The sequence below is a fragment of the Micrasema longulum genome, unplaced genomic scaffold (assembly GCF_059751315.1).
Source record: "Micrasema longulum isolate JH-2025_06_02 unplaced genomic scaffold, ASM5975131v1 h1tg000551l, whole genome shotgun sequence".
NCBI classification, from domain to species: Eukaryota; Metazoa; Arthropoda; class Insecta; order Trichoptera; family Brachycentridae; genus Micrasema; species Micrasema longulum.
Window position 1 is genome coordinate 114,657 of NW_028277747.1, and position 12,425 is coordinate 127,081.

General features: G+C 30.2%; 1 protein-coding gene across 1 annotated transcript; it reads right to left on the reverse strand.

Moving 5' to 3' along the window:
* Positions 1–3,672: 3,672 nt before the first annotated feature.
* Positions 3,673–12,225, reverse strand: LOC148280686 (membrane alanyl aminopeptidase-like). Its single transcript, XM_088227992.1, has 5 exons — positions 12,047–12,225; positions 10,066–10,233; positions 7,620–7,769; positions 5,381–5,450; positions 3,673–4,290 (listed from the first exon to the last, which is right to left on the reverse strand). Exons 1-5 carry the CDS (start codon positions 12,211–12,213, stop codon positions 4,096–4,098), a joined length of 750 nt encoding a protein of 249 aa, XP_088084118.1. The 5' UTR covers positions 12,214–12,225; the 3' UTR covers positions 3,673–4,095.
* Between the last annotated feature and the right edge of the window lie 200 nt (positions 12,226–12,425).

Genomic DNA, 12,425 nt, shown 5'->3' on the forward strand with positions numbered 1-12,425 from the left:
ATTTCAAAAAAATATATAATAAACAAATTTATAAAAATGGAAGTTAGATAACAACAAGTCTTGCAGCTACTGAGCGCATGGACGGTGGGAATTCTAGACCTCATTTACCAAATGTGTATATTTGATAGTTGATAACATTTACCTATTGAAGCTAGATTACTAATCGTCTGGTAGCTACAAAGTGCATGGACGAGTGAAATTCTGGCAACTTAAAATTATCAATAAATTTACAAAAACAAACATTGAGCATAATAGTAAGTTTGTAAGGTGTTCGTGCTAAAAAGTAAACAAAAAACTAAACAGATAAAGCACTTCACCACTATGGATTGACATAACAGATAAAAATATCCGAAGGGTAGTCCTCGTAGATGTTCGGTAGTTTAGTCACTATTGCAGTATCGCACATGTGCAAACACATGTTTCTGCTAAATTCCTAGAAGATGGTCCGGTCCACGTGTAGTTGCCGAAGGGGGGAAAGAAGTTTATTGTTCCAACGACTTTGTATCCATTTTAGTCTGTATTATTTCGTTTTATAGTATAATGAGAATGAAATTCCCGCTCAATTTTATTTATTTTTTACATTATTATCAGACAAACGGGTGTATGAGAGTGGTTTGAGGATTGACGATCATTTGTATGTACGAGCATATTAGAAAAAATATATTTTAAATCTATTGAGTATTTATCAATAAGTTCACTTTTTGTAGCACTGTTGTAATTTATCATGGGATGTAGTATTCTAGATAGTTAAATCTACATTCGCATCACAAATTCTTAAACGATTTTAATGGGTTCATGTACCTTTTTATGATTTTAAAGTAGGCGCACAGTTGTTTAAAAGTTTCCGTTATTCACTACTTGTCACATATTTTAGTAAGAAAAAAGCGCAAAATAATGCTTTAAAATGAATAGTCTTCTTTTTCCACTTTTTGTCTACACACCGACCACTTATAAACACTAACACAATGTTTGTTTAACAGTTTACAATTTAATTTCGAATTTTAAGCTACGATTGGAGAGAGAAACTATAATTCACGCCCAGCCGGTACGGAGGCTGAGCCCGAAAGAAGCATAGTCAGTGAGTGATTATATACAAATATTTACTAATGTTTTTTTAAAGATAAAGATTTTCGAAAAATTTGACTGCACCTGTTCGACGAAACCTAAGGATGTTTTGAAACGGGCTGGCGTTTAGGTTTGGCGAATTATTTGCGAATGATGACGACATAATAGGTATGATTTTTTTAACAAGTAAAGAAGTTGCATCGTCCAAGAACTATTTGAGAAATGTCATTTTTGATATTGTTACTAAACATCGCCATTTACGCACTGTATAATATAATATTTTAGGTATAAGATTCACGAATAGTTCAAGTTGCATTTATGATTATTTAAAAAATAAATAGGAAATATACTTCATAGGTTTTAACTAAAAAAACATAAAAATGAAATAGGCAAAGAATATCGAATAGCTAATGTAGTTTAAACTTGCTTAATTATGTATAAATATTTTTTTATTATAAAACTACATAGTTAGTGAACCACATAATAATTCAAAACTGAAATATTTATATCAAAGTTGGAAAACAATACTTATGTATAATGTGTAATATTACTGTGAGCATCATTTTTATTTATAACAAAGTCTTGAAATTTATAATCAATCTTGAATTGGCTAAAAACATTGTAAAAAACTAACGATTTTTAAAAACGTGTTCATATTTCTCATTAAACATTTTAGATATTAAATTGAAATTCGTGCACTATCGTAGAAATAGATAATTTATATGTGTATTGAAAAAAATATTTGTCTTTTTGATAAATTACAGAAAGTGGAATTCAACAACATTTTGAGTTTGTCGAAATTATTGTAGACAAGCATTGGAGTCAACCCCCTAGGGAGTCGCAAATATAAACACATTACAACAGAGATAAATAACATTTAAGTGAAGAGAATATAGAAATCTAGGCATCTTTAAGGGTTATAATCTGTCAATGGCGGGTTTCAGTGGCCATTTTTCACACTGTGTGACACTCATCATTTTGCCTATTTTTAAACATCTAAATTACTTCGATTCTTCTTTCCGTTGATGTTTGTAAAGTTAAAGAAGAGAAACCTTTATTGATGCGGGTGATATTCATCTGATTGAACCTACATACTAGGCAAAGCGTCTGAAAATAATATTTTTATAATCTTGGAAAATGTGGATTTATCAACAATGTTTTGAGTGAGTCCAAATTCAAAAACAGCCAATCAACCCTGTAGTTGCTAAGAGTTCTATATTCCTTTCTTTAAAATTTTCTTCATCTCGGTTGTAATATGGTAAAGTATGATTGTAAAGTAAATACAAAACTGTTTATAGTGTTGGTGGTTAATTGGAAGATTCCATTTTTATTATGACGCGTTTCGTCATATTAAGGCATTATCCAACTTATGACGTGTGCGCCCTTACATACAAAACATGATTATTATTTTTTTGAAGTTTTTCATTTTACATCTTAAGAAACAAATACTTAGAGAGAAATCACACAGGAAAATGTAATAGTGTTAGATAAAAGTCAATTTTGGTAAACATTTTATTAATAAAATATTGGGAAGGCCTTACATAAGGGTAACACTTTTAATGATACCCCTTTTAAAGGGGAAAATACGTGATTTTTCCATACAAGGAATAAATTCATTGAATTTTTTTATATTTTTAATGTCCTAAAATATAATTCTAGTTGAATCGCATTGGAGGAAATTTAAGGCAAAATTGAGTAAAAATGGTTATAAATTAATGTTTGAATATTTAAACTTAAGGACTTTTAGCGTTTCTAATCTTACAACTAAGTTTAAGTAAATACTTTTTAATATTTTAAGCCGTAGAATAAACTTTATGTACTTAATAGTTGTGAAATAAAAAATAAAAAACTTCAAATTAATTTGTTTTATTATTGTTCAAATAACCAGTGAAATTCTGTGGTTTATTTATCAATGTCGATTAATAATTTTAAGTATTAAAACTTAAAAATAAGAGAATTTTTTCAAAATTTTGTTAAAAAAAAACAAACATAAATAATTATGAATTGATGAATTGATGAACTTGATGAATTTTGTAATAGCACATTTTTTATTTTTTTTATTTATAAATTTATAGCAAAAAAATAATCTACATACCTAATAACAAGGAATCCATATAAAATCAATTAATGTAAAATGAAAACGGAGTTTTCTCTGTTTATGATAGTCTCCATCTAACATGGCACAACCTGTTCAAATTTTATCCTTTTACCTATTCAAAAAGGCAGATTTAATAAGCTACAATGCATTTAATAATGATAACACATATTAGATTACATATAAACAAATATGTACATACTCGTTTATGATTATGCTTACATATACCTTTAATACTGCAACTGAATTGTCATTTTAGGTTAATTACAAACATTTGCAAACATTTGGACATACTCAAAACATTGTTATCTTAGTATTTAGTATTTAAATGCTTTATATGAAATATGCGCAAAATCTGCGTCGTTGACTCAAATGTAAAATTGTTCAATTCTTAAAATGTATTGGTTATGTAAATTGTACTCGTATACTATATCAATATATTAGGAGACACATTAAGTTGACAGAAGCAAACCGTATGCTGATCTCAAATACATGATGAATTCTTGAGCTAGTAATGGAAGAAAACAGATTCTTTTTAGTGAACTGAGCTAAGTTTTTATTGTGGTATCTTAGAAGCTGTTGTCGAAAGTTGAAATTATTTTTAGGTTTAAAAAATACAGATTCAATTAAACAATGACAAAAGTTTAATCATAGCAATTCAGTAATAATAACAAAGTGTGACATAAATAATAACTTGATAAAGAAAACGGAAAAGTATAACGCGTTTTTGATATTGGTGATACAAACATTAAGTGCCCGTAATGAACTGAATGGGAATCCAGGGGTAGTGGCGTAGATATATATAATCAATAACAATTATTAGATCCACACGTACACGTAAGTATACCACAGCACCGTAACCGAACTTAAAGTAAGGTCTTCATTTTGCTTGATAAAAAAACATCACCAAAACGTGAAGTTATTAAAAACATCAGTTATTGTTGTCTTGATGAGGCCAAAGATGAAGTTATTCCAGAAGACCCGCTGTATTTAGAGTCAAGCCAAGACTCAACCGTGTTCCTATGCATTATTGCCCACTCGAGCTTTACTCCTGCATGCGCAATAGCAGCCATGCCAGAATCGTATTCACTGGTTGAAAGATCAGATGAACTTTTCAAGAATGCCATAACCTAAAATCAAAAAAAATGATAGAAAATCAAAGCTTATGACATAAGCCAACAGAATCGTTATATGCCCAATCTCCAATTATAGCGTTAAGGAATGATTGACTGGTCAAAAGTTAGAAGAACTTTTCAGAAATGCTAAAGTCAAAAAACAAATAAAAATGTATGGGCATAAACAAGGGACTTAAGCCTTTATTATAATTTAATAATGTATGCGCATATTTTAACCATTAAAACATTTATTTTTAAAAATGTTAATGAAACATAAATATAAAATATGAATAAAATAGAACTGGCAGAGGAAGGATGAAAGCCGAGTGAACGCGGTTAAAATGCGATATTTTTAGACTAATTTGTGGGAAATCAATATATGGCAGGGTTACGAATGATGAAATCAGGCTAAAGTGTAAATCTGAGTCAAGTATAATTGATAAGATTAAGAAAGAGTCTCTGAGATGGTTTGGTCATGTAGAACGAATGAACGACAAAATAATGGTAAAACAAGTACATATGGTGAAAATGAACGTTAACGTGAGACAAAGACGACCAAGGAAGACGTGGCATGTTAGGATAAACCAAAATCTTAAGTCTGGCCATGTCAAAAGTAGACAGAACCGAAGAACATGTATGACAAGATGTGTGAATGTGGAAAAAGCTAGGAATATATGCCAGGATAGACGTGTGTGGCGGTCCGTTCTCTCTGTCTATCCCTACGGGGAAATTGCGTGATGGTAGTAGTAGTAGTTGTAGTATTATTGAAATATTATTTCGTGAAGTTGAATATTTAAAAAATATATGCAAGCGTAATTTATTTTTTTTTGAGCAAGGAACATGAAAGGCAATTACAGAGCTCATAATTTAAAAATTGAATGGATTATTCGCTTTAAAAACGTGCTTAGCAAAAATCAACATATTTTACGAATTTGATAAGTGAGGATGCTCACACAAATGACAAATGGAGAATATTACTCTGTGAAAAAGGTGATTATAACCAGTTACAACTGAACACAAATCTTTTGATAACTATTTCTTTCATTTTCCCTTTTCAAAAAGGTTCTTCATCTCTTTTAAAACATTGGCAGATGGAGCTATTTACCCTTTGAAGTTGCGTCCCTTTCATAGAACCAATCATAGAAGATAAAGCAGATTGTAGTTTTTCACCGTACCTAAAAATAAGTCATTTTTAATTAAAAGCTATTGTACTAACTTCTCTGTATTTTTTTCTCAAATAAACTATCAAATATTTTAACTCTTGTGTGGCTGTAATATCACTCTAGCCTATATACAATACGAGACTGGATATATCTCTCTTATTCTTTTAAATTGTGAAGTTGTAGTTTTGGCAATCTTCAAATGGACATTTTCACACCGGATTTGGAAAGCAAAATTTGCTTAACTCTGCTGGATTTTAATACTTAAAATATTTTATCCTTGCTACGCGAATAATGAACGTGACTCCAGTACAGCAATAAATCAATGTAAAAGAGAGCATGAAGATAAAATTCATAAGAAAGACGACAGAGACGCTGTTCTGTGGCCGATGTTCGTATGAAAAACATTCAGTCGGTTATTGATGGGGGACGCACCCATCTAAAATGAGCGGCATATTTATGATTTTTAATTTATTTTGCTGTAACAAAAATAAATTATGTATTTATAAATTAATATTAAACAGTAGGTCCACATGTTTTTTTTTTCAAATGTCTGAACTTTAGAATATTCCTTCTTTTGCTTGTGGTAATACGATGTTGCAACACCGCGCGCAAGGGAATAATTTTTACAGTATTTTAAGAGTTAATAAAGAGATCGTGGATATAAATTAAAAAAGATTTTAACATAGACTTTAAATAATTGTCAACAAATATTATTTTCCGTTAGTAACATATTTGTTAACAGAATTACAAAAAAAATGTAGATTTTAGTTCTGTATGTGAAAAAAAAACCATAATCCAAGGCGAGTGTTTTCGACTTGATGGCTGTTCTCGGGTAAAAATGCTTTAAAAAGAAATGGACTACGGATGATTCCGCCTCGTAATGTAGTGTTAGGCAAATTTGCCAACCATGCCTGAGGTCCAGGTTCGATTTCTGGTATGGTCGACATGAAATATTTAATGCAAATGTTGAAATACGCTGCATTTGGTTTACAAACGCGTTGGACTGTTCAACACTGATTTTAGGGAGGTGATGATGAGGAAAAATTCCGTGTGTTTGGAAATCTGATAAACCAACAGTATTGAAAAAGAGAATTACGATTTGGTTGACAGACATTGGAAGTAAGGAATCTAAAAATTTATTGAAGATGCTATTCCATTGAATCATTTATAAATCAAATATATATTTTATAAGTAAATGTGAATATAATATTAATGTTTTCTGTTGATATTTCTTGATTAAACTCCAAACTTAATGATTATGATAAAATTATAAAGAAACTTATCAATGAAACTTGAAACTTTAAATAATAAAAGCTTAATCCCAATTTCAGTCCAAAAACTCTCAAAAATAAACTGTTTAGCAAACTAGTTGTAAATACTTATTTGATATTATCTCTAAAATATGTTAATACTAGTATAAAAACTGTAAATGTTGTAAACAATTCACCAGTTTTGAAGATGCCTACTTAGGCGCAAGCGCTCGTTGGTCAAAATAACGAAAAGTAAAACTAAACCAAGAAGTTTAATTGATAAGATTATTTATAATTTTATCATAATCATTAAATGTATATATGTATATTTTTAAATATATTTTCATTGACTGAACACTTTTTTTTTGGGCTTTAACTGTTTTTCTATCTCATAAATATTGTTTTTATTTATGGGAGACATACTTGAAAACCATATTTGCCGCGACAAATTGGTTTCTTGGAGCAGGCATTTGCTTATATAGGAACCGATTGCAACATTAGGCATACCTACTAATATTTCTGGCTTGCCGACCCTTCAAATACTGACCCTACTTCTAGTACAAGCAAAATTTGTCATCGTGTTTTTGTGCCATTTTGTAAATTATGAAATGTATGTATAAAAAAATTAATAAATAAAATTGTAAATAAGAGAAGACTGAATTTTGGGAAAAAATTAAGATCAACCTGAAAATTGTCATGATATCAGAGAAAAGTTTATGATAAAAAAATCTCACATAGCACAATTTCGTACTGTTTTTTACGAAACAGGAACAAATATTCCTGTGAAGGATACTTACAATTTTACAACTAAAATAAAGCATATGTCATCAATAATATAAAAATAAATCATTTTAAAAGAAATTATTTTAATGTGTAGGTACCAACTTTAAGATTCAAAATAAAAATAAAATAGTGTCTTGGACAAACTCACGTTTTTTTAATGACTGCTACATTTTTTCTGAAAAACTCAAACACTACATCAACATTTTCGTCATTTCCCAAGAGAGCTGAATTGAAAGCGCTCATCAAATCTTGATTTCTTATTGAAGGATTGGATTCCTCTATGGTTTGTTCCAAGAAGCTGAAAGTGAATCATTATCAATATTTATTTATACACTCCGCGTCCGAGGGAATAAAGAATACAGCTCTGAGTGAGAAAAAGAATCACAACCTAACAGACTTGTTTTTTTTCTTCTGGTTTCCACTAATTACACTAGCTTCAATCGCGTGGAGTAAAACTTGTTAAAGAATTAATTTTGGTGCTTAAGAATAAGAATTTTCCCGATGCAACCATTTATTAAAAAGTAGCTCGTATCAATTGCCGGTCTTACAAATATCGCTTTGCAAAAAAAAATGGCGATCCGTTGGTCCATGGCGACGTAGCATCGTTATTCTATTTAAATATAAAATATTTTTTCCACTAATAATTCATTTTTCCTTTAAGAAATATCCCGAGAAAGCGATTTTTTTTAAGAAGCCTGTTTTTTTTTTAGCTCTCCAGCTATCCCTTAAAAAATTAAGTCGATCAGTCACTCCGTTGCGACGTGAAAAAAACACAAACAAACAAGAACGCACTTGCGTTTATAATATTAGTGAAGATATATGAATATAGATTATATTTACAGACTAAACCAATTAACTACAACGCTCACATGTAGAAACACATATTGTTAAGGAAACTTAACATATAGAACATAAATACATGTAGGAATGACAAACGAGGACGATAATATAATGAAATACAATACATTAAAAAATTACTATCCAAATTATGCTAAAATATTTGTTTTGTGTATTTTTAACATATGTGTATGCATGCATGTGTGTATGTTGGGTATGGATATGTGTATGTGCATGTATGTATCAATATGTATGTTTAATTTTGTTCATAAATTTGTGCTGTCATTTTTAACTGTTTAACTGTTTAAACCAGCATACCCACGCACAGGCTATGCCCATGTGGGCATAGTTATCATGTCATTCTATTATTATTCAGGTTTATGCAATAAGAAAAATGCAATATGAAAAAAAATCAATAAAAGTAAAAGCTAAACTATGCTAATCTTTCTTCATCTCTCAATTTATCTATTTACATCTCATAATTTATTTTTGTAAATATTTATTTATTAATAAATTTTATCATATTATATACATTTTTAGCCCAGCTAACAAAGGTGCATAACCCGTTCCAAGTCAGGCAATTACTTTTTAATACAAATTAATAATTTACAAGTTAAAAGAAAGAACGGACAAATAAAATATGAACTTACTTAGTATACACATAATGACAGAAGAACATATACATGCATACATTATATATGCATATATACATACATACACATACAAACAGATATATACTCACGCGCATACCAGGGGCGAATCGTCAAAGTAAGCTATTATGCACAGCTTACCATTATATTTGACTTTTAATAATAATAATTTATAGTAACCATGTTTATGGTAAAATAAATAAAGTAATTGGTATTTATTATAAATCACGGTTTATATCTTTCTACAAAAAAATATATATGAAGTGCGCCCAGCGCCAGCGCCCAGCCCATTCTTACTGAACGATGAAACTAGCCGATTACCTCAGCTTATTCTTCCATACAAAAAAGTACACTGTATTTTTCGTCTTTAACCCAAGTCGGCTTTTTTAGTACTAAAACAAACTTGCAGATTACAAATATTTTTAGAAGATTCTCTATTTGAAAACTAGTATTTCGAACATTATTTCCGAAGGACTATTTTTCTTTGATGGAATACCGTCGACATATTATGTATCACATAGACAGGTGGCGTTCGCAGTGGCCGTTTTAGGCATTATTCATTTTAAAAGAAATCGGCCAGTGCTCAAGTCTCGACAGTACTGTCAATGACAGATCATAATGAAAATATCTGCGAAATGTCACTCTGGTATTTGTTAATAAACTTTTGTACACGTATTGTATTAAAATATTGTAGAATAAAGCTACGTTTATCGCGTGGTTAATAATAATTGTTGTTTGAGTTGATTTTCACAGAACCACAAAAAAATTATCATTTATAATTACATTACTTACATGTCATGTAAGTACTTATATGTAGTACAAATTAATTAACATTTTTAATAGATTACCTATAAAATAAATCACGGCTCGCCACTGGCGCATACACATACATACAATCATAAAAGATATAAAATTTAATTAATATATGTGAAATTGATTGCCTTTTTATATTTTATTTTCTACATCTAATAAGAATCTCCAATCCGCGACATGCATCAACCTCTCTGACTCCCTACGACCAATGTCATCAAAGAGCGAGGTCAACTCTTTCTTCAACTTTTATTCCAAAAATTTACTGAGTAATTAACAGTAATGAAAAAGACTCACGTGTTCAGTGATTTTTTATCTTTTGTACATCCCATGGCACTGAGTAGCACCAATTTGGCATTGACAACGTCCTCAGACAAATATTTCTTCCACAAGAAGTTGAAATGTGATTCATTACCATGTCGAAGGCCGTTGCAATAAACGTGTTCTCTTAGATTAGCCTTTACCCTAAAAATAAATAATTATATTTTAACGGCCAGAGCCAATTTGACATATGTACATATTTGGGAAATAATTTGAGGCGCGTTTAAACAAAAACGGCAATCGTCACCATTGGTCTGAAATGAGAATAAAAATATTTTTTTTACCAAATAACTACAATAATAATCAAATGTTTTTAAATTTAAAAAAAAGACAATATTAGAAACAGATTTTTATAACTGTAAGTAAAACAAGTAACCTAAGTTTTTTCTTGAATTTACAATTTTGAATAAATTTAAAAGGTCTAAAACTTTTCTCCCATCGTTAAGTTTAAATAAATTGAATGTTAATAATTAAAAATCGTAATTTAAAAGTTCGCTACTAATTCCAAGTTAAAAATTAATGTACCTTAAGAGATTGTTTTTACGATTCCGGAGAATTTTGGTGACAATTGTAGTAAGCAGTCCATATTGTAGAGTTGTACCCTAATTGGCTTCTCAAAGTATCTGTGTTTTTTAATAACTTGGTCACGTGTAGGATGAAGTTGTTGAGGATTGGAGCTGCTATCCCAGTTAGAGATTGACCAAAGTCACAAATTTGCTGTTTTATGCGTATTTATTACATGGGGAATAAATAATGAAATCTGTCGCGCGAATGTTACGACGATGAGGTGTTGAAGTAACTACATTTGAATTTCATGCTGGAATTGAGTGACTGCGTTGAGCTGAGTCTTGACTGAGCTAAGGCTGACTGGTGCTGACTGACTAGGCGTTACCACGCCCTGTAGTCTCTTTATGGGCCACGTTCCTTTGTTCTTCACGTGACCATGATAGGAATGATATTAATGTACTGCTGGACCGTGCTCTCATCGTCATGTGCAATACTGGAAGACTTGCATAATATGTTGTATTAGATTCAATAGAAAACGCTGACTTGCTTCATCGGTTGTCGCATTATATTTTAGGTGAAATGATTTATTACATGTGTGTGTGTGTCATTGATCTTGGATTAAACCCCCACACACGTAACACGAGGCCTTACATTGTCAGTAATTTCATCAGATGATGGATATTTTCTGAGGGAAAACGACACACTTACGTCGCGCACCTCAGAAGTTGAGACTAATTGTATATTACCCATCAAATAATATGGGATGTTATATTTTTAAAAAATATCATCATCTGGCATTTTTAAATGTAAAATTATAGCTGATTAGTGGAGCACTACTAGAGTATTTTATCTTAATTACTTTCCAGAGTCACACAATAATTTACAGTATAAATAACTTTAAAAATCTTAATGTTATCGGCAAATAGTAATATATCCACATTATGAAATATATCCATTACATAAATAACAAAGATGATTAACAGTATTGGGCCCAAATCGATACCCTGTGAAACACCAGCAGTTATGATATGCATAGTAAGCATACAAGGAAAACTGGCCAAGTCAGAATTCTGATTTGTTGGCAAATCAAGATTAAAGTTTTAACACGGTAACAAACTAAAAGTTTTGCCATTTATTTTACTTTTGATTTTATGTTTCTTTTGCTTTGCAACAAAAGATTGAAAATGTATTGTGTTAGTCCATACTTCTTCCATAAGTGTTTTGATTTTGACAACATTTTCTGCAACAGATGTTCATTAACTAAATTGATCAATACTCAATTAACAATTATGTAAATTAACTTTGAAAAATAAGTACACTTGGTTTTTTTTCCAGTAAAATATTATATCCATCACTAAAACTTCTCAAATAAGAATTGCAAAAAAAAATACTTAGTTTTTCTTGTATGCTCGAGATATATTATAACAAATAAAAAAATTAAAAATCTTACATAATGCCATTAAAAGCCAAGTCTTCAAATCTTTTGATAGAGTCCTCAATACAACCAGAATGCCCTATTTTGCAGGCGAAGTTAAGTACAGTACCACGGAATAGTTTAGTCAAATGTAGATCGGATATTTTTTCTTCAAGACCAAGTGTAGTTATTAAGTTTTTCATCAAAACCAGTATATGTTTCTGAAATAATTGACCTTATTATTATCATTTTAAACATATTTTGCCAATAATTGCCATAAAAAACCACTCGAATAAATATATGCTGTTAAGCAAAAACCATTGCCGGTTTTAATAATTTGAATTGCATTGCCTAGTTTGTGGGTGAATCAGATAAATCTAGCCCACATTATAAAGGTTTTAGCTCTTTAACTCCA